The sequence below is a fragment of the Tamandua tetradactyla genome, chromosome 24 (assembly GCF_023851605.1).
Source record: "Tamandua tetradactyla isolate mTamTet1 chromosome 24, mTamTet1.pri, whole genome shotgun sequence".
Lineage (NCBI taxonomy): Eukaryota > Metazoa > Chordata > Mammalia > Pilosa > Myrmecophagidae > Tamandua > Tamandua tetradactyla.
The window spans coordinates 8650824-8672118 of record NC_135350.1 but is presented as its reverse complement, the minus strand read 5'-3'; the positions used below and the strand labels follow the sequence as shown (position 1 = coordinate 8672118).

Below are 21295 nucleotides of genomic sequence, written 5' to 3'. Positions count from 1 at the left end.
ATTTAGTAAGTTAGCTGTTGAAGCCCATAGCCAGGCAACAAAACAGTCAGGTTGTTGTTTCCTTCCACCACCTTTCCTGAGTTAGGGCTAACATACGACAAGTTATCAGGTTCACATGGATGAGCACGAGCTTACAGGACACTGACATACAGTATCACTTTTCTCGGTTTTGCCACATCAAATTTGGACTTAAATTCTTATTTAGTTTATTGCATATATTGAATACTATGCCAGTTGTGTTATTGGACATTATTTCACTATTGGTTTTGAAAAGGATACTGGAACTTTAGCTGGACTATGGTTTGTAATCCAGAAAGTTGATTTCAGTCTTCAGACTTCAGCTGACAGATTGTATTACATGTTCATTCACAACACAAGTGTGGTGATATGTCAGTTCTGCCATTTAAGTCCCCCTTCTAGAGCACTAAAATTCACCTGTAATAATTTGCTCTGGCTAAATAACATATTTAAAAAAAAATTTTTTTGAAATGAGACAATTTCATTTTAAGAAAAATCTTAATAATTGCATTTAAAGTGACATGATATTTCATATGATTGGCTACAGTAAATTTTTAAAATGCTTATCATGTGACCTTTCTGAAAAAGGTTTTATGTAGTCTTAAATATTTCAAAATCAGAAGAGAAAGGCTTCATTCACAAAAGCCTTTTACATTGAAAATTTAAAAATAACAAAATTTGAGATGAGATAAAACAAAATGAAATCTCCAAATGAGTAACTAACTCAGAGAAATACTAAAGCATATGGTCTTATATTAAGCTTCATTTATCTCAGAGGGGCAGCCTTTATAACTCCTTCTGTTGCTGAACTTCTTGAGTATATTAAAAGGTGAAGTTATCCTTTTAAAAAATATACATATGAATGAGTACATATAGGGTGAACAGATAATATAACTGTCAATGACAATTAGTACACCAAGTGTAGATCATTTATGAATATGCAGGACAAACTACACACATATGCTATCATTTAGTATTAATCATATATATATATATATATATATATATATATATATAAATTATTTAAATATATCAGAAGAGAATTTGGAATTTGAAATGGAAAAACCCAACTCAAACAAAACTGCATAAACAGGTAATTTCCTGAAATCCATTTGTATGGGACATTAGTTTGATAGCTCTGTGGTATAATTTTAAATTTATTTAAAATATACAAAAATGTTAATTTTATTTAGTCTTTGGCAACAAAGCTATTAATTTATCGTTGATTACGTTTATAAGAAATAGTTGCCTTAGATATAAAACTGTTTGCCAGGTGCTAAAAAGCATTATAAAGTACATCCTGTGGCAGTTAATAGGTTAGAAAGCAAACTCAGAATAACTGGAATTGCAGTAGCAAACAAAGAGAAGACAATGGTTCAGGATAAGCAGGGATTTGGCCTGGGAGATGCAGAAATGTCTCTTTTGGTTACTATCCACCTTACCTCACAAGAAATACATTCCACATAAAGGGAGAAAAGAAAAAAATAAAAACAACTTTATAACAAATTATTTAAAGAGCATGTTTTGCAATGAAACAAAATGAATAAAATATTGAAAACTAAAATGTAGTATCAAGTACAAGATGTTGTAACAGTCTAATGCTATTCAATTGATTTTGAAGTGATGGATTAAAAAAAGCTTGTTTTTATGGTAAGACATTCAGACACGATATAAATTCACATATTAGTCATGAGTTTTTAGTTTACAAGATGATGAAAAGCAAAATGTGAGGTAAACAAAAAGCTTCTCCAAATGTGTGAATATATTGTTAAAGGCCCATTTATGCCTAATAGTGTATTTAACACTTTAACAAAAGACAATTTTAATTCTAGAGATTTTTTCTATTAGTTTGTCATTAACATTATACACTACATAAATCATTTTACCTTTTAGTGACTCTCTAATTACTGGGCCACAGTGAAATATCTGAATACAGTATTTACTTGATACTATTTAATAAGATGGCTCTAAACTCACCCATATAAATGTCAACCATATTAATCAACTTTATAAAAAACAAGTAACTAGACAAAGGCAGCAACAAAGTTTTATTACACCAAACGAAGTGGACAAAATACATACAATCGACAACACAGTCTGTCAATGTGTAGCGTTACTCATTGTATCATTATGTTGTCAATGCTGTTGTTTAACAGCTCAGTGGAGGCCTTTGGAAGGCCTCTTTTGTATCACATTATAACTAAATAAAAAAAGAAAAAAACGTGAACTATTTAATAAAAATTTAAACAATAACTAGAAATTGGCTGAGAAGTTTGAATAATATTTGACAACGATGTGATAGGTCATCATCACCTGACATTACTATAAAACCAATTGTATATGTATATTCAGGAAGTGAAATTACAGAATTGAGGAAATAACTGGATAATTTGATGCAGCAGATTAGTTATATAAACAGTGAGCACACTTAAGTCATAGCATTTTTTGCATAATTATTTGATAATCATAATCATTTGATAAGTCGAAATGGCTAAACAGTGTGTTTACTGAGGACAGCTTTCTTGCTACTTGGTCACTTCCCATGCATAAGATTGATCAGCATTTCCCCAAATTTAGTAGGTTGCTACTAGAAACCTGGTTCTTTCAGATATTCTGTCAAAACGAGGGGACTCCAAAACTCAAAAGAATTTTTAAAAAAACTATATTCTCATTTTAGAGAATTGCTCCTAAATAAAAAAACGGTTTGGTTTCATTTTGCCCACAATTTAGCATAGTTATTATTACTATGGAATCATTTGAAGCATTTATTATCCTACAATATTAATGACGTAAGTTTTCTGTAAATTCTTTGCTGCCTTTGAAAGTTGCAATAAATTTTATGGAACACCAAAATATTACTTAACGGTCCAAAGAATTTTGGCCTAAAAGAACTAGGTTCTTCAATAATGGCTGCTGGCTACCAGGCAGCCATTTCTAATCTTGGTCATTGGGATTTCCTTTGAAAAGGATACAAAATAACTTACTCATAGTTATAACTTTATGGAACGTCAGTTCATTAATACCAGGTTTGAAATGCTGACCTTCAAAATAAAGGGCTACATATTTCCACAATTTGTATGCACCCCACAGAGAAAACAGATGGGTTTCGAGCCCTGCAGCAGCACTGAACCTTCGTGGGGTGCCTGAGGTGCTCTGTGGGGAGTGGGGTCCCATGAGGCACCAGCAGTGGCAGCCATGGGAGTGGAAGGCATCCATGTCTCACGTCTGACAGCATGAGTGAGTGTTTTCCTAACGATTCGATTTTTTAAAAATTCCAAGGAGATGAACTAAACCAAACGGTTTAGTTTCATTTTGCCACTATTTAGCAAACTTATTGTTTCCATAGAATCATTTTGAGGAGCATTTATTACCCTATGATATTAATGATGGAAGTTTTCCATAAATTTCTCACTACCTATGAAAGAGGTCATAATTTTTATGGAACACCAAGACTTCTAAAGAGGAGAACAGAGGATGAGGAGCAGATTTCTCAATGCATGTACCTGAAAAATTCCTGGTAGCCAGCATAGTTGTCAAGATAGCACCCTGTGAAGGACATAAGGATACAGAATTGATGTCAGCCCTGCAAATCTCTGGCCTAAGAAATATATCTAGTAGTCTTCAAAAACAAGTCTTCCTTCTAGCCTCACTTTCAGGCACGGGAGTTTTGCTTGTTTGTTTCTGTGTTTTGGTTTCCTGAGAGCAGCTGGCCGGTGTCTCTCCTACAGCCAGGACCTCCCCAGGGCTGATGGCCAGATTCAGCTGATCAAATTGCACAGCTGTTCCCCAGTGCAGGGAGGGGCCAGAGCCCACAGTGCCATAGTGACCCTAACTTCCTCATGATAGGCTTAATTCCAGAGTACATTTCATTTTCCCAAGCTCCAGAAGAATAAGAGAATTGAGGTCTACAGATTTAAAAGAATTTGCAGGAGACCATTTTCCTCCTACAGTACCTCACCTTTCACTCTGTCAAATCTACCTCCCCCCAAAATGTAACATTCCTTACCTTTAGTTTTCTTCTAGCATTAAATTTCTTCAAGCAGTCTACAGTTTCCTGTCTGTGCATCATGGAAGCAACAGTAGAACGTTGCTGGAAAGAGAGGAGGAAAAGCAACTTAACTGAGAGTATCTTTCACATACTAAGCATACAAGTCACTTCAGCTTCCTCAATTCTGTATTAATAGCATCTGCACGTATACGGTCAACTCGTAAGTGTCTGATTGTAAATCTCCACAAACAGTGAAAAAGATTAACTTTGCCAAGACTATTTATGGTTAGGATGCACTATTTAGTTTATGGGAAGTATAGAGATGAACAGCAATAATTTCCCAAATTAACTTTATTTCAATGTCTTTAATCAATTCCTATTAAACTGCCTTCATTTACTTTAACACCTTACTTACTGCCGTAACATGTGATACTCATCCCTGAAGTTTACTGAAGTCTCTATTATTGCTCCTAATTTCACACTACCTTTCTTAGTACTTCTGAAGTATCTTCAGACTACCGTGGTCATTCCTTTACGTAGTAAAACTCCAGTCTCTGTTTCCAATCATTTGTTTCAAAGCTGTCTGATGAACTTTGAAATGCTTTCTTCTGGGATATATTTGCCCTTGGTGTCATTTTCTTAACTTCTGTTCATGAGTATTGTCAATAATTGGTATGGGGAATGCTCATTGTTTGTATTATTATAGGCAATATTTAGCTAGCAATCTATAAAAATTGGACTTTACTATCTGAAATATCATTTTTCACCATTTTAAAATATGTTTGGTTAAATATTTTGCATCGAAAATTAATTTGTTTTGACAAAAAGGAGAACTGCATAATTTCACTATGAAATAACTAGAATAAGAAAATTCAGAGTCAGAAACTAGAGTACAGGTTACCAGGGGCAAGGTAGGAAATGGGGAGCTAATGGTTAATGGGTACAGAGTTTCTGTTTAGGGTGATGGAAAAGTTGTGGTCATGGATGCTGGAGATGGTAGCTCATCATTGTGAATGCAATTAATACCACTGAATTGTATACTAGAAAGTGGTTAAAATAGGAAACTTTTTGTTATATATATATTTTACCACAATAAAAATTTTAAAAATTTATTCACTCTGGATTTCATCTTTTTCTGCAAAATTATTTTAATTCCATGAAAAAAAAAATAAAGAACAGTTTATTTTTCATTTTACTTTCCAAAGTTTGGGGGAACTATCACTTACACAGATCCATGGATGTTTCAGTGCCTCTGAGGCTGTGATACGTTTGGCAGGATTGATAGTAAGCATTTTATTGATGAGGTCTTTGGCTTCAGGAGTCACGGTGTCCCACTCTGGTGATGGAAACTTCAAACATACAAATTTATGAAAAGTTTAAAAATAGATACATTCACTTGAAGAGGGAAGAGCCAAAAAAAATGATTAATCATGCCCTTAAGTGGTGAATTTCTTCAAACTTTTACTTTTTGTATAAGATAAATTGTATCTAAATATAGAAAAATTTAGAGATTTATCCTCCTTACTCTATATGTATATACCTTCATATATTATTTAAAATGTAAATTCTATCTAGCAGAAGCATTTTAAAAATTAGAAAAATAACGTAATATTCTCTTCCTATCAAAGTACCTTTTTGATAAAAAAATGAAATTCTATGCAATCATTCTCACAATTATTTGCAAAACTCAAGAAAAATGAAGAGGTTGTCACATATACCGATGCTATTATGCTATTATGCCAAGGTTTAAAATGAGGTATTGCATACTTTCACAACTCACAGGCAATAATACCAGAGATAATCAGCTTCAGTTCTTGTGATAAACTGACCTATTAATTGCGGCTGTGTGGTGTACTGTAGTAAAAGGGAATCTAGGCCACGTGAACCTCAGGAAGCTTTCACCTTAACTCTTCAAGAAGAAAGTTAATTATCTACTTAATTGCAACTTTCACCAAAGGAATGCTTATGAAAGTAACCAACTTTCATGACTTCAATTAGTAATCCTTTTTGATATTAATAACTATAATAAGGTTATAAAGTTTCTCTGCATTAATTTTTTATTGATAATTCTTTAACGTCACTTTCACAGAATTAGTACATTAAGTACAAGTACTATTCTCAATTGGTTAAGGGAAATTTGCACTACATTAGTTGTTACAGGGCATAAATACAAGCAATTTTTATCAGGCTAACAATTCTCAATTCTATTCCAGAAGCTCTTTCTGGGTAGTTGTAAAAACTTGCTGATGATTATGAACTATTGAAGAAACACTTGCTTAATACTGCACAGGTTGTACAACTACAACCAAGGGGCTTGGGGAATGGTGGATTTTCTTAAAATTTTTTCTAATTTTCAGAAAGCAACTCCTCCATGTTGGCTAAGCAGTACAACTGCAGGAATATGTCTTCCCAGAGCGATGCCTAATGCTAGATTGTAAAGATGATGAATGTGCTTGCCGTGGCTACATAAATAATAATTGGCACAATTATGCCTACTTCCAAATACACTAATTATAAATCAAATGTACTGGAATAGTGAGTTTTCAAATATTTTTTGGATGTGAAACCCTTTCTTGAATGAAAGTTTGTGAAGAAACCCAATAGGTAAATGAGAAAAAAAAAAAAAAATCAAAACTGCTATAGTGGAGGGATGGTCCCATCCTCTGAGATAGGGTTGATAAAGTACAGCCCATGGGCGAAAACTGGCTTGCCTCCTGATGATGCAGTGTTCATAAACTAAGAACTGTTTTGCTTTTGTTTTTTTAATTTCTAAGTGGTTGATTTAAACAAACAAACAAACAAATAAACACGAAGAAGAATATGTGACAGAGACCTCATGTGGCTTCAAAGCCTAAAACAGTTACTATCTAATTCTTTAAAGAAAAACTGTGACCTCTGCTTAAGCAGCAGGACCTGAAGGAGTTAGGGTACAGTTTTTGTTGTGTATTTTTTTAATAATGTTTCTAAAGACCTTTTTGGACAGGCAGGGAATTGAACCCAGGTCTCCGGCATGGCAGGCGAGAATTCTGCCACTGAGCCACCATTGCACCACCCTAAGGGCACTGTTTTAAAGGTACTGGATTAGAGTTCACATTTGGTTCTATATGATACACGGATCACCATACCAGCAATGTATCGTTGGCATATAATTTAAAATTATGTGAAAGGCATTTGGGGTGACAATTAAACTAAAGAGGTAGTGATCATTTCCAAAGCAGAAGTCTTTTAATTTTTTAATGTTTTAAAATGCACTAGCATCTGGACATTTTGATGAGAAATGTCTTTCCTCAAAGATTTCAAAATGCTTTCCTTTCCATCTTAGGAGATGGTTAGCTAAAATAAAATAGAAATTGAATATATGACGCATTTCTTATTCTTTATCTTCCTTTCTTTAATAGAGAAGAAAATAATAAAATTATTGCAAATTAAAGGTAAAACAGCAATGAAAAACATCTGTATCTTTGTCAGTAAACAAGAAAGAAGCCCTTATCTAAAATGATGCGAACGTTTATTACATACATCATAAGCTCCAGCCTTGATCTGCTGATAGAGTCTGTGCTGGTCTTCATCCCAGAACGGCGGGTACCCCACCAGTAGGATATACAGAATGACACCTGGAGGACATTAGAATAGTAACACTTCAAGTTACAGACAACACAAAGTTGAGTGTGGCTGATCCATAATGACACTATGCTGCATTCATTAAAAAAGAGGAAACTAGATTGTTAGAAACCTTCAGAGATATATTGTGATCCACACGGAAGCACTTTGCACAGGGCGATTGCCCCTCCCCTGATGCCCAAGAATTCTGATAATATGAGGCAGTACAGGACCAAGACCTAAGAATGCTAAGGAGGCATGTCACAGCAGTGTCTAAAGACGACACTTGCCTATCATTTTGGGAGAGGCATTCTTTGGCCTTCCTGAACCTATTTGATGCTATGTGATTTTTAGTCACTTTGTAGGTGGAAGCTGAAAAATTAAACATTTTACTTATTTCCTTAGTTATTTTGCTGTTAATTAGGGCAATCTGTTGAGTGACAGTGCTCTGGTTATAACTTCATGCTCTAAATAACCAGGCTTCCTGGAAGTGTGGATATGAAAATACCAATCTCTTTGGTATTCTTATCTTAGTATTCAAAAAACAGAGTTTTTCTATAAAACAACTAAACTGACAATACTACAGGACAGTATATATCATAGGAGAGGGAAAGAGAAGAGGAGGGTGAAATTGCATTTAAAATCCAAAATGATAAACATTTAGCTTTAATAAAATTTGATCTTTTTCATAAATATGTAACTATTTTCAAACGAATTTAATCAACATATGACAAATTTAAGGTGCCTTTTTTTAAATTTTATATTCACAGGCTTTTAACTTTGCATGAAATCGTACCTAGAGTTAAAATGTCTATCGGGATTGTTAAAATGGCCCTCCTTATCATCAAATGTCCTCTCCACTTCTTTCCAAATACCTAATTGATTTGCTTAAGGTCTTCAGCTTCTTTTATAGCTAATACTCCACTAGAATGGCCTGCCATCCCTCTGACCTCTCTTGCTTGCTTTTTTTCTTGCTGTCTTCCCTTAAGCTGGGGAAACCTGAGAGAGAAGCATAAGGCAGGTGAATCTTTGCCCGAGTATGCCCTATGACCCCTCTTTTCCCTTACCCGAGTTGGTCTCTTGGTTTCTTTACCTTTTCTTTATTGGGACTATCTAGCCCAGCTCCTGTCCATCATTCTGGACATCTTTAGACAAGACACCATTGTAGCTACAGTGATGGTTAAATAATGGCTTAATCATCTGTCTAGGATGATTTTACAGACTGCTTAAGGAATATACAGTTCAAAAGGACTTTTTAGATCATGTGACTTACTACTAGAGTAATCCACTGTACACAGCATTCTTAAATTTAAAAACCTAACAAGGATTTTAAAACAAGATGGAAAATCATTTCCTCATAGAGGAATTAAAAAAAACAAAGAAAAAACCCAAAACTCAATATATGGATATCTCCACCTTTGCAATGTAAAAATACTTTAGCCATTTCTCACTGTATTATAGACTTAATGTGCATTCATTTGAGTTTATTTTCATGTCATTTTTCCTGACTCATGTAATTGATGCATCTGATGATAACAATGATGTGTGTCTGTGTTTGTGTTGCCAGGACACACGTAGAAAAGAGACTGTACCTAAGTAGTTTTGGCTCTCAATTATGATTCAGGGAGTGAAAAATAAACTTCACTAAGCTGCTTATTTCCTAATAAATATCTGGAGTTAGGCTGCTAAAAATTACAAAACTGACTCATAGTAAACATTGAGCATTCTGAACCTGGGCCAGGAATGCAAGAGCAGCCCCGGAGGCTCTTAGCCTTGTGTACTATCTGCAGTTTTCGGGGCTGACACGTGATGGCCATGGCTTCTTGCGGAAGTGAACGCTCATTCCCCAAGGATGGGCAGCTACTACATATACAGATGGCCATAATTTAAGAGTTTGATTTTAGGGTTTCTACAAAAAAATTGCACTTTTAATAAAATAATAGCATAATTAGAGGAGTGGTTTTTTTTTTTTAAGATTTTTATGTCCAAGATTTAAAGGAAAAAAAAGGCACTATTGAGTATACTGATGTTTAATATAAACTGTCAATGTCTTTTTAAATTAAGCTTACTTTGACATACTCATTAGACTAGAATCTGAGGCCTTTCTGAGTTATGCTCTCTTGGAATCCCAGTTTCTGAAAGTATAGAATAGTTATGAGGGTCATGGCAAGTAACAACAGCAATAGTAAGCAACATTTATTGAAAGGTTACTTGTGTTTTAATACATTACTTCATTTAATCCTTCTACAGTGCAATACACTGAATGTCAATATCCCTGTAACACAGATAAAAATAAAGGCCAAGAGATTAAGTAAACTGTTTAGCCATAAAGAAGATTGATGTGGTCATGCCTTAAACACGACCACTTTTTCATTATGTATGAACTCTAACACCAAGTGGCCATAGACGCAATTTTTATGTTGGCTAAGAGTCCCTGCTTCATTAGTAAGGTTTCAATTTGGTCTTCATTAAAAGTTTCTTGTAGTCACTTTTTCATTAGTTGTGCAGTCTAACAGCTGGTCATTTTATACATTTTTGTTGTCTTATTGAGTTCTTGCCTTACAAGTTAAGATCTCTGTGTCAGTTTGAAACTAACATGTATCCCAGAAAAGCCAGTTTTTTAAATCTTCATTCAATATTGCTGGGTGGGATTTTTTTTATTGTTTCCATGGAGATGTGACTCACCCTATTGTAGGTGGTAACTTTTGATTAGGTGGTTTCCATGGAAATGTGTCTCTACCGATTCAAGGTGTGGTTGCCTACTGGAGCCCTTTAAGAGGGAAACATTTTGGAAAAAGCTCTTAGAGCCACCAGAGCCCACACAGCCTGAGACCTTTGGAGATGCAGAAAGAAAACACCCCCAGGGAAGCTTTAAGAAATGAGGAAGAATAATAAAATAAAATACAATAAAATAAAAAGAAAAAAGCCGTAAAAAGAAATGAGGAGAGAAAGCTAGCATAGTTGCCTCGTGCCTTCCCAGCTGAGAGAGATACTATGAACATCATAGTTTCTTTCTTTGGAGTTAAGGTAGCTTTCCCTGGATGCCTTAGTCTGGACATTTTCATGGCCTTAGAACTGTAAACTTACAACTTAACAATTTCCCCTTTTGAAAGCTGTCCCATTTCTGGTATATTGCGTTATGGCAGCTTTAGCAAACTAATACAGTCCCCATTTACCTTTTTTTTATACCCTGGATATTTTTCTTTTCCTTCTAGATCAAAAGAAGAAAAAGAAAAAAAAAAAAAAGACTGATTCTCTTTCTTTCCCTCTATCCAAGGGACTAAAAACTTAAGAAGTCAATCAAAAGGTAGTTATATGATTAGACAAATGTTGGGTTGACCATTCAGATATCTAAGTTCACCTCCCCATCAACAATGACTTTTAAAATAATATTTCTTTAGCACACATTAAGGGTTTTCAATCACACTGTTTTTAGAACCAGTTTTTACTGCTGTGTACCTGTGGTGTTGGTGTTGTTTTACCTGTCCCTCTGTGTCTACTATAGACAGTATAAAATTATATTTAGATCTACAAATTGGATCATATCCAGGTTCTCTCTCTCTTTTTTTTAATTCCAGTAATACTTCAGTAGTGGTGGTAAAATTTCCAAATGTTCAGTGTCTTTCATGATGCTAATAGCCAGTGTGGATCACTGCCTTCATTTGGGGTTATAAAATGAGATTCTATCACAACTTCTTTAGAGCAAGAAGAACTTACTTCTTCAGCTATTTAGTTTCCCTGATGTACAGTTCATCAAGGATAGGTAGGATCATTGTCTGATGTTTTCCCTTTTGGTAAATAGTTTCTAAATAATGGGTTGGTTCCCTAGCATCTTCCAAATGTTAGGGCATTTTTGGGGGTGTTTTTGGTTAACATTATGAACTCATGGATTTAAACTTATTTGATTTCTTTCAGTTTATTATTGCAATTTTTAAAATTCATCTTCTGAAGTGTCTCATTTTGACTAATGTAAGACTCTTGAAGTTTGCTGCGCAATCCTGTTAACACAATCCCAGTTGTTCTAGTTTTCTAGCTGCGTGAATGCAACACACCAGAGATGGACTGGCTTTCAGTAAAAGGGGATTTATATTGTTCATGTATAGTTCTTCAGAGGAAAGGCAGCTAACTTTCAACTGAGTTTCTTTCTTATGTGGGAAGGCACAGGGTGATCTCTGCTGGCCTTCTCTCCAGGCATCTGGGTTCCAACAACTTTCCCTGGGGTGATTCCTTTCTGTATCTCCAAAGGTCTGGGCTGAGCTGCGAGGGCTGAGATGAGGAATACCAAGCTGCTTGGGCTGTGCTACGTTGAGCTCTCTCATTTAAGCACCAGCCAATTAAATCAAACGTCATTAATTGCAACAGGCACGCCTCCTAGCTGACTAAAGATGTAATCAGCAACAGATGAGGTTCACATGCCATTGGCTCATGTCCACAGCAATACAACTAGGCACCTTCATCTGGCCAAGTTGACACCTGAACCTGACTACCACACCAGTTATTTTATTTTATTTTTGTTTTTTGCATGGGCAGGCACCAGGAATCAAACCAGGGTCTCTGGTATGGCAGGAGAGAATTCTGCCCCTGAGCCACTATTGCACCACCCCCAGTTATTTTCCCTTTTTTTCTGGTATGACAAGATGTTCCTGGGTCATCTTGTGCTTCTCCTGCTGCAGACTTGCAATTAGCTATGTCTAAAAAGGGTCCTGGTTCTGGTTCTTTTTAGTGGTAAATAGTATATTTAGAGAAAGAAAAGGGCATTAAGGAGTTCTGTGTTTCTTCAAATTTAAATTATGAGAGAGAGAGAGAGCACATAATCTAGTAACTGAAAAAAAATTTATAAGTGTCCAAACTAATTTGGACCTTATTTGGATTCAAATTTTAACAAGCCATAGCAAAATTATGAAATAAGAGGACAAATAGAAAAAATGCTTAGATATTTGATGGTATTAAGTAATTATTAAATTTAAACTCTGATAACGGTATTATTGCTATGCTTTCAAAAGAGTCCTTTTCTTTTAGAGATACACAATTAATATATTTTTAGATGTATTGATACGATATTTGGATTTGATTAAAAATAACCTTAGAGTGGGGGGAATAAGTGTGGGTATAAATGAAGTAGGATTAGCCATCATTTCATTACACTATTCTTTCTTTTTTACACGTTTCAAACTTTCCAAAATAAAAAGTCAAAAAGCAAAGGTAGTTTTGCACAGTGATTTGCCTATAAACATCTTAAAATGGAAGTTAAAACTAGTTTTTAATATTTTATATGTATTTTTGTTATTGGGGAATGCTAGAGATGTTTGATTAATAAGGATTTTGAGAAGCACTGATTACTGATTAGGATGAAAGATTACATTACAAGAACACTGTGAACTGATTTTAATAAAAGCTAGAGTGAAAAAGCGCTTTTATGATCACATTAATGCTCAAGATATTCGAAAGGCATTTTACGAAAGGAATGCAGAAACAAAGACAGCACTGAAAAACACCGAGAAGTTGATGGGAATAATCTAATGAAGACGTGGGCTTAATAGTCTTGGTAAATAAAAGGGTGCACCTCAGAGTGACAAGTATAACCCTCTGTCATAGCTTGTTGTAATACCTTATGCAAAAAAATCACTATACTGCTCAAATAAGGAAAATGCTCCAAGCATCGTTTTGTGACCTAATGGGCCAATAAGGGTAGAGCAAAGAACTAGAGCATCAAGGCTAGTATGAGAGGTTTTTCAGAGGATGGAAATGAATCTATGCCATGCAGCAGCTGTGATAAACTGACAGGTCTTTGGGGACCAGGCACGCCTGAATGCCTGTGCCCACACCGCGCATGAGGTGAGGTGAGCGGGGGTGACCACCTATCCTGTCTGTCTGAAAGAGACAGTTGCTATATAAGATCAAAAGCATGGTGTTATCAGTTCTTTTGATTATTCAATAGAAGCCAGAATCTGAGATTTTTTAAAAGAAATCTACAACTAATAAATTATAAAGATAAATAATAAACGTCAATGCAAAACACACAAAAAAGCTTCAACCCTTCGACAAAGGCATTTGTGGACCACCTGTTTGCAACCTCTGCCACTTGGTGCATGAACCCTAAAAGAGTCAAACAGCTACCACAGAGTTACTGCCCTAAGGGACAATGCAATCGAGGTAGGGTAATGCTTCTCTACCTGTCAGGCATCAGTAATCCCCTGATGAGCTTGTAAAAATGCAAATTTCTGAGCCTCAGCCCAAAGAATCTTACTGAAGGTTCTGGGGTGGGCACCAAAAAATCAATTAGGTCACTGTGAGGCAGTGGTCTGTGGGTCACAATGTGAAAAACACCTAGTTAGGAAAATCATACATTCAACAACAGGGGAGATTTAAGAAAGTACATGAGTTCAGAGTAAGAGGATGTTTTTAGAGACTATTACTGGGTGTAGGGCTCCATGGGTTAAAGACTGACAAGGACATGGGCCATCGAGACTAGCCTTCGAATTAGAGGCAGTCTTCTAACTGCAAGACAAACCCATGATAGTTCAGAGCAAAGTAATCACAGAACTGGTAATAGAAACAAATTGTCTATTGTGTTTGAGATTTCAAAATGGTAAATATTTCCTAACAGAGTGCTTGATACGGACTTATCCCAGCTGAAATAATGAAAAGATCCAGGGCCAGAAATTATGCCATTGCTGAACCTGAAGTAACCATGCAAGAAAATATAAAAGTGATAACTGTTCTGCAAGAGATCTTATTCAGATATAGAAGTATTGGACAAGATATGTTTGGTGGTGATGGGGGTAGTGGGGTTTGCATTTACTTATTTTTTTATGCCAAATTGTTGAAGGAAATTCTATTAAAAAGCCAGGGATCTAGTGACATCTATCAACAACATCTGCTCCCTCATTACGGAATTATGGAAACAGCTATATATATATATATGCAGGAAAGCAATCAAATCAATTTATGCAGCTAATTGCCTATTTCTAATAAAAATAATGATTAGACTTCTTTTAGTGATTATACCAGTGCTGTGCTTCATTTTGCTCTTTCGCTAACTGCCAGAAAGACAAATAATCCATTGTAGTAAGTGCCCACAGCTTAATTCATTGAGAAGACTAGCTGCCACTCTGTTAAATGGCTTGTCTTACATTACTTTTTATTATCTGGATAGTGTCATTTCTTATGACACTAACAAGCATCTAGCCTTGAAAAGAACTAACTATTCAATTATCAATAGCTAGTATTAATGGATGGTTGAAAAAGTGTTTCTCTTGAGATATGCCATAACCTAAAAGCAACCAAATAATATGTATATTACTTTTGTGATAATTACAAGGGTGATAAAGAAGGAAGCATCATCTTCTCAATAAGGTGAATTTTAACATAACTTTCATGCACTCACTGAGTGAGGGACATATAATAAAAAGGTAAAACAATATTCCAAACCCATAGCAGTGACCCAAAAATGTAACAAAGGCAGAATAGTCCACTGTGACGTTCCCAGTTTTGGTCATTTCTCCTTCACCCCCAAATATGTAATATTACAATACTGAAGACATTTCCATAGCTAGTTGTGTAATCCCCAGTGCATTTACTGGAAAGATGCACAGAGTCTCTAAAGAAAGTGGGCACTGGCAACAAATACATCTTCCCAATAGGTCCTGGCTTGCCAGAAAGGGATGTGGCTGTTTGCCGAACATAATATGAAGGTCAGAATGGAACTGAGCAAAGTGAAAGGTGGCTCTGCCAATGCAAAAATTGGGTTGAATTGCTAGGTATCTACTCAGAGGACATGAGGGCAAGGACACAAATGGACATTTGCATACCAATGTTTATAGCAGCATTAATTACAATTGCCAAGAGATGGAAACAGCCTAAATGTCCATCAACAGACGAGTGGCGAAACAAGCTGTGGTATATACATACGATGGAATATTATGTAGCTGTAAGACAGAATAAAGTTATGAAGTATATAACAACAGGGATGGACCTTAAGGACATTATGCTGAGTAAGATTAGCCAGAAACAAAAGGACAAATACTGTATGGTCTCATTGATATGAACTAATATTAGTGAATGAACTTGGAAAACTTCAGTTGGTAAGAGACCATCAGGAGATAGAAATAGGGTAGATATTGGGTAATTGGAGCTGAAGGGATACAGATTGGGCAACACAACTGATTGCAAAAATTCAGAAATGGATAGCACAATACTACCTAACTGTAATACAATAATGTTAGAACACTGAGTGAAGTTGAATGTGAGAGTGACAGAGGGAGGAGGCCTGGGGGCATGAAATCAGTAGGAAAGATAGACGATAAAGACTTAGATGGTATAATCTAGGAATGCCTAGAGCGTATAATGATAGTGACTAAATGTACTAATTTAAAAATGTTTTTTGCATGAGGAAGAACAAAGGAATGTCAATAATGCAGGGTGTTGAAAATAGATGGTAATTAAGAATTTAAAACTTTAACTTATGTGTGAGACTAAAGTAAAAAGCTTTATTTGGTAGAGAAAATTTATATTTTGACTGTGCATTTCCTAATTAACTTATGTGGACAGCTTCACTGAACACCATAGTACATGGAAACTTGAGTAGGGCATGAGATTTTGTAGGTTTGTCCACAGTGCTGCCCCAATAAATCCCAGAGGGATTTGAACAGTGAGTAGGGAAGTATTTGCAAAGCCCCCTTGGGGGAATATTTTTGTGAGAAAGGGGGAAAATTCAACTTCCCCAAGTAGAGAATTCTTGATATTCTCACAAGCAGTGGGGACAACCAAAGCAGTAGGCTGAGCCCCCAATCTTGGGGTTTGTTCATAAGAAACTCAACTCCGCAAAGGATAGGCTAAGCCTACTTAAAATTTGGCATAAGAGTCACCCCCAAGAGAACCTCTTTTGTTGCTCAGATGTGGCTTATCTCTCTTCCAGCCAAAATGACTCACTGCCCTCCCCCTCTCTACGTGGGACATGATTCCCAGGGGTGTGGACCTTCCTGGCAATGTGGGACAGAAATCCTAGAATGAGCTGGGACTCAACATCAAGGGATTGAGAAAATCTTCTTGACCAAAAGGGGGAAGAGCGAAATGAGACAAAATAAAGTGTCAATGGCTGAGAGATTCCAGAAATCGAGAGGTTATCCTGGAGGTTATTCTTTCACATTAAATCAGATATCACCTTTTTAGTTAAGGTGTAATGGAGAGGCTGGAGGGAACTGCCTGAAGGTGTAGAGCTGTGTTCCAGTAGCCATGTTTCTTGAAGATGACTGTATAATGATATAGCTTTCACAGTGTGAAGTGTGATTGTGAAAACCTTGTGTCTGATGCTCCTTTTATTTACCTTATTGACAGACAAGTAAAACATATGGATTAAAAATAAATAGTTGGGGGAACAAATGTTAAAATAAATTTAGTAGTTTGAACTACTAGTGATCAATGACACGGAAGGGTATGGGGCATGGTATATATAAATTCTCTTCTCTTTTCTTTTTATTTCTTTTTTCTGAATTGATGCAAATGTTCTAAGAAATGATCATGATGATGAATATACAACTATGTGATGATATAGTGAATTACTGATTATAGATGTAGAATGGAATGATCATATGTAAGAACATTTGTGTTTGTTGATATGTTTAATAAAAAAAGAAATTCGGGTTTAAACCTGTAAGATGTTCTATGGCTCTAAGTTTTTATGCATTTGTTTAATTTCTAAATATTCATGAAATCTGTACTTATGACTTTATACATATGTATATATAGATATATATGTTCGTCTATCCAATTTTTACTCAGGTTTTAAGAATTGTGGTGGCTCAGACAACAAAGAGGGAAATACCTCTTCACCTGCCTTTCCTCCTTCTTCCAGCTGTGCAAAGTTTGAGCTTCTGCCCTGTAAGTTAGTGCGCATTTCACAGATGTGAAATCTCACCATTACAAGATGTTTTATTACTTTAAAAAGTTAGGTATACAAACTATATTAAAGAAATTTATTTAAACAGGAGGTCCAGAAACCAAGTATACTCAAATTTACCAAAGTAATATCAAAACTGAGCATGGTGTCTTTGGTGAGCATAAGACAGTGAGTCTAAAACCTGATAATATATCAAAGGTTATTAAAAAATGCAGCTGCTTGCTTCATCTTAGACCCACTAAAGCAGAGTGCCCACACAGGGTCTGGCCATGTCTCTACATATAAATTTCACTCATGATTCTGCTGCACAGCCAGGGAAAAATCCCTGGTATAGAATAGCAAGTTTCGTGTGTTTCCTTTTAAAGGGTATGGCACTCTCCATACCAATAACACTCACAGGTTGCGAACAATGTTTTTAATGCAAGAAGCAAACAAATGAAAGGATTTATTTAAATTCACTGAATGAATGAAACATGACTCAGGAGTTATGAGATGAGTCCACAATAACATCTTTGCAGAACAAATGAAAACTAGACAAAGGAATTTAAAAGCAAACCATAAAGCAGATTGAAGGTAGGTGGTATTCAGGTAATCAGATGAGGGCATCAAAGTATTCATCATAATATTTATGGTTGTAACAACAATACTGAATCAATGATTAAAATTTGTCTTCCAAGCCTTTCAGAAGATTACATATCAGTTATCTGGAAACTTGATTTACAAAGAAACAGTTATTTTCTAATAATAACGTAATGATAACTAACACTTATTTTATTTAAAAGAAAATCCTCTCAGCAGCCCTGTGACGTAAGTACTATTACTATCTGTTTAATAAGAGGAATCTGAGATACAGAGTGATTAGATAATTTCGCCAGATCAGAAAGCTAGGAAGTTGAAGAGCTGGGTGTATTGTCTTAACTACGACACATACTGCCTCTTACCTAGGAAGTCAAAGGGAGAGAGGAAGGAAAAGGGGAAAATTAGGAAGGAAAGGGGAAAAAGAAGGGGGTGAAGGGAAAGGCGGGGGAGGGAAAGCTGGAGAAGTGACGGCCTTGGCTCATCTGAGGAAGAAAGCAAAGAAAGCGTATGCAGTGCTGCCGGCCCCAAGGCCTCCTTCCCGTGTTACTGGCCAGTCTATACCACTTGCCCTCTAGCGTCCAGGGCACGTGCACAGCACTCTTCACTCCCTGACTTCCCTCCTCCACAAAATCCAGCTGTGTCTGCCTGCCTCTGAGGGAACTCAGTTTTATTACTTTTAAGGTTCATCAGGAACATATCTGTGCTAGGAGCTGGTTTATTACTAAGAAGGAAAATATTGAGCTATATGCTATTAACATTTAGATTTAAACAAGGACGTTTGGCCATAATACTCTCACCCAAAGGCATTTTCTGGCTTATGCTTAGAAGATGCACTGCGGGAGAGAGCTGAGACAGAGCTTGGGGCACACCTGAGTCATTACCCTTTTAATTTTAGAATTAATTTAGAATTAATTTACCCTTTTAATTTCTAGAATTAATTTAGAATAATAACGGTTGTTTGTATTTTGAATTGCTTTACAGATTATAAAATGCCTTCAGCTAGACCCCATTTGACTTTCAAACAATTTTATGAGGGACGACTGTGGATAGGGGAATATATTTCTGTTTTACAGGTAAAGAAGCCAATTCAGAGACAAGATTAGTAGCCAGACTTGAACCTAGGCATGGAAACTCCAAATAAGTGCTCTCCCCAAAACCACCTTCCTATGCAAGGCAGTAACTCTAAGGTCCAAAGATTCATCCCGTTTAAGATTCAACACCGCGTCGCTGCTGCTAATGAAATAAAGCTGACAGGAAATATGATGTGGGATAATCTATCACTAGGAAAGGCTTTCATCACCCTTCCGGGTTTGCTGACAAACACCCAAAGCAAGGAAATCTGTCCGCAGTACACCAAAGCCCAAACGATGATCGTTAAACATCTATTTACAGACTCGGAGTATTAGCACAATGTTAGGGACTTAGACAACTGGTTTGTGTCAATAATCCTTGTTAAAAGAAATAAAACAAACTAGAGCTACTATGGCTAAGAGATTTAAAACAGAGTCGGGAGGGCATTCTGGGGGCTTTTCTTAAGCAGGTATCAACCAGATACCACAATGGGCTGAAGTATGCAAAGCTTCAAGCAACAGTGACCATGAAACAAATCCCAGGATAAAGAATTTAGTTACCTATCCAACCTGAAGGACAATTAGAATACCCCAAATATCTACCAGCTTGCAAACAAACTGTCTAATCTTTTCCTTTAAACACACTTGTCCTGAAATGCTGAGACTGGACGCAATCTGGGTTGCTCCCTGACTACCCATGCTTCCCAACCTGCACAGGATGCTTATTTGATTACAGTTAGGTTGTTAAAGTTCTAAGTCAGAGTCCGGTTCCCACAGGACAGCAGGCGTCATTCTTTTCCAAGATCCATGACTCCATTTTTAATCCCTGCCAAGCATTTTGGGCAGGCATATTATTTAGTTGTAAAGGCCGGTTAAGTCACCTTAGAGGACAGTAGCACAAATGCGTAACCGCTGTAGGAGATACTTCTACTTGTTAAAGTGCTTCCCCCCCCACTAGGAGCATTAGCTTCACCTGGGAACTCGTTAAAAATGAAAATTCTCTACCTCAGCCCTACTGAATCAGAAAGACAGCAATCTGTGCTTCATGTGTGGGAACTTCTAAGTTAATCATTAGAGAGCACGGACTTCAAATGAAAAAAGATATTTTAAATTATAATGATGCCAGTGTAGAATAAAATTTGTTTGAAAATATGATTCCTTACCACACGCCCACATATCCACTGGCTTTCCATAGGGATCTTTACGTAAAACTTCTGGAGAAAGGTATCCAGGTGTGCCAGCAAAACCTAGGGAAAACAGATGTTAATGAGGTAGAGCTGACTTGACAAAATAAATAGGATGGGTGAAAAGAGCGAAAAAAAAATGTTTTGGTCTTTTTTATATGATGATATGCTTATCAAAATAAAGCAAGATTTTCAGAGTATTAAAATAATATAATCAGTATCTTACTTTATAGCAACACTAGTCTATGCTACCTTGTAGTTTATTAGAAAATGACAAGTTTTTTCCAGATACGAAGGTCAATCCAGCATGCTGTATAGTCACCGCGTACACTTACGCATACTCAGTTAGCAGTCTGTTTTCATTTACTTATGAGGGCATTAAACCTAAACTTGAAAAGAATTAAAGAGAAAATCTAGGGTATGGTTAGAACCTCATAAAAGATGACAGTTATCATGATACCTAAATAATTTATAAGAGGTATTCATATAAAATAAAAGGTCCCAAAACATAGATTCTAAGGGCACAGATTTAAAGCAGATTTTCTGTAAGTATTTTTGAAAGTAAGGTCGTTTACTGGGGTGAGGTTTAAGGTGGATTTGAAAATAACTGAAGAAACCACCAGGTGAAGAAATAAGCCAAAAATATATCAAAGAGCTCACTGTGCACTACACTAAACAATCAGTGTGCAATTGGCACACTGTAATTGGCAACTAAAGAGAAGACTTAGGAAAATTCAGAAGAATCACTTTTTTTTTTTTTTGCATGGGCAGGCACCAGGAAATCGAACCCGGGTCTCCGGCATGGCAGGCGACAACCAGATGAATCACTTTTGAACAAGTATCAACTAGACTTTGAACTTGAAGAGATTTGGTAAAAGAAACTAAAGGCAAAAGAAAGTTCCATATTACACAGATAAATGTAGAATTCAATATAATATACTTAAGTAATGATTGAAAG

The 21295-nt window shown here is 36.0% G+C and overlaps 1 protein-coding gene across 17 annotated transcripts in view; it reads right to left on the bottom strand.

The window, feature by feature from the left end:
- CAMK2D (calcium/calmodulin dependent protein kinase II delta) overlaps nucleotides 1–21295 on the bottom strand; it is a 348954-nt gene that overhangs the window by 44457 nt on the left and 283202 nt on the right. For all 17 annotated transcript variants that reach the window (XM_077142472.1, XM_077142473.1, XM_077142475.1 and 14 more), the window contains 5 exons: nucleotides 20317–20400; nucleotides 7526–7620; nucleotides 5233–5355; nucleotides 4025–4108; nucleotides 3522–3564 (listed from right to left, as the gene is read on the bottom strand). In XM_077142472.1, coding sequence (XP_076998587.1) covers nucleotides 3522–3564; nucleotides 4025–4108; nucleotides 5233–5355; nucleotides 7526–7620; nucleotides 20317–20400 — 429 coding nt within the window. The remainder of the gene's footprint in view (nucleotides 1–3521; nucleotides 3565–4024; nucleotides 4109–5232; nucleotides 5356–7525; nucleotides 7621–20316; nucleotides 20401–21295) is intronic.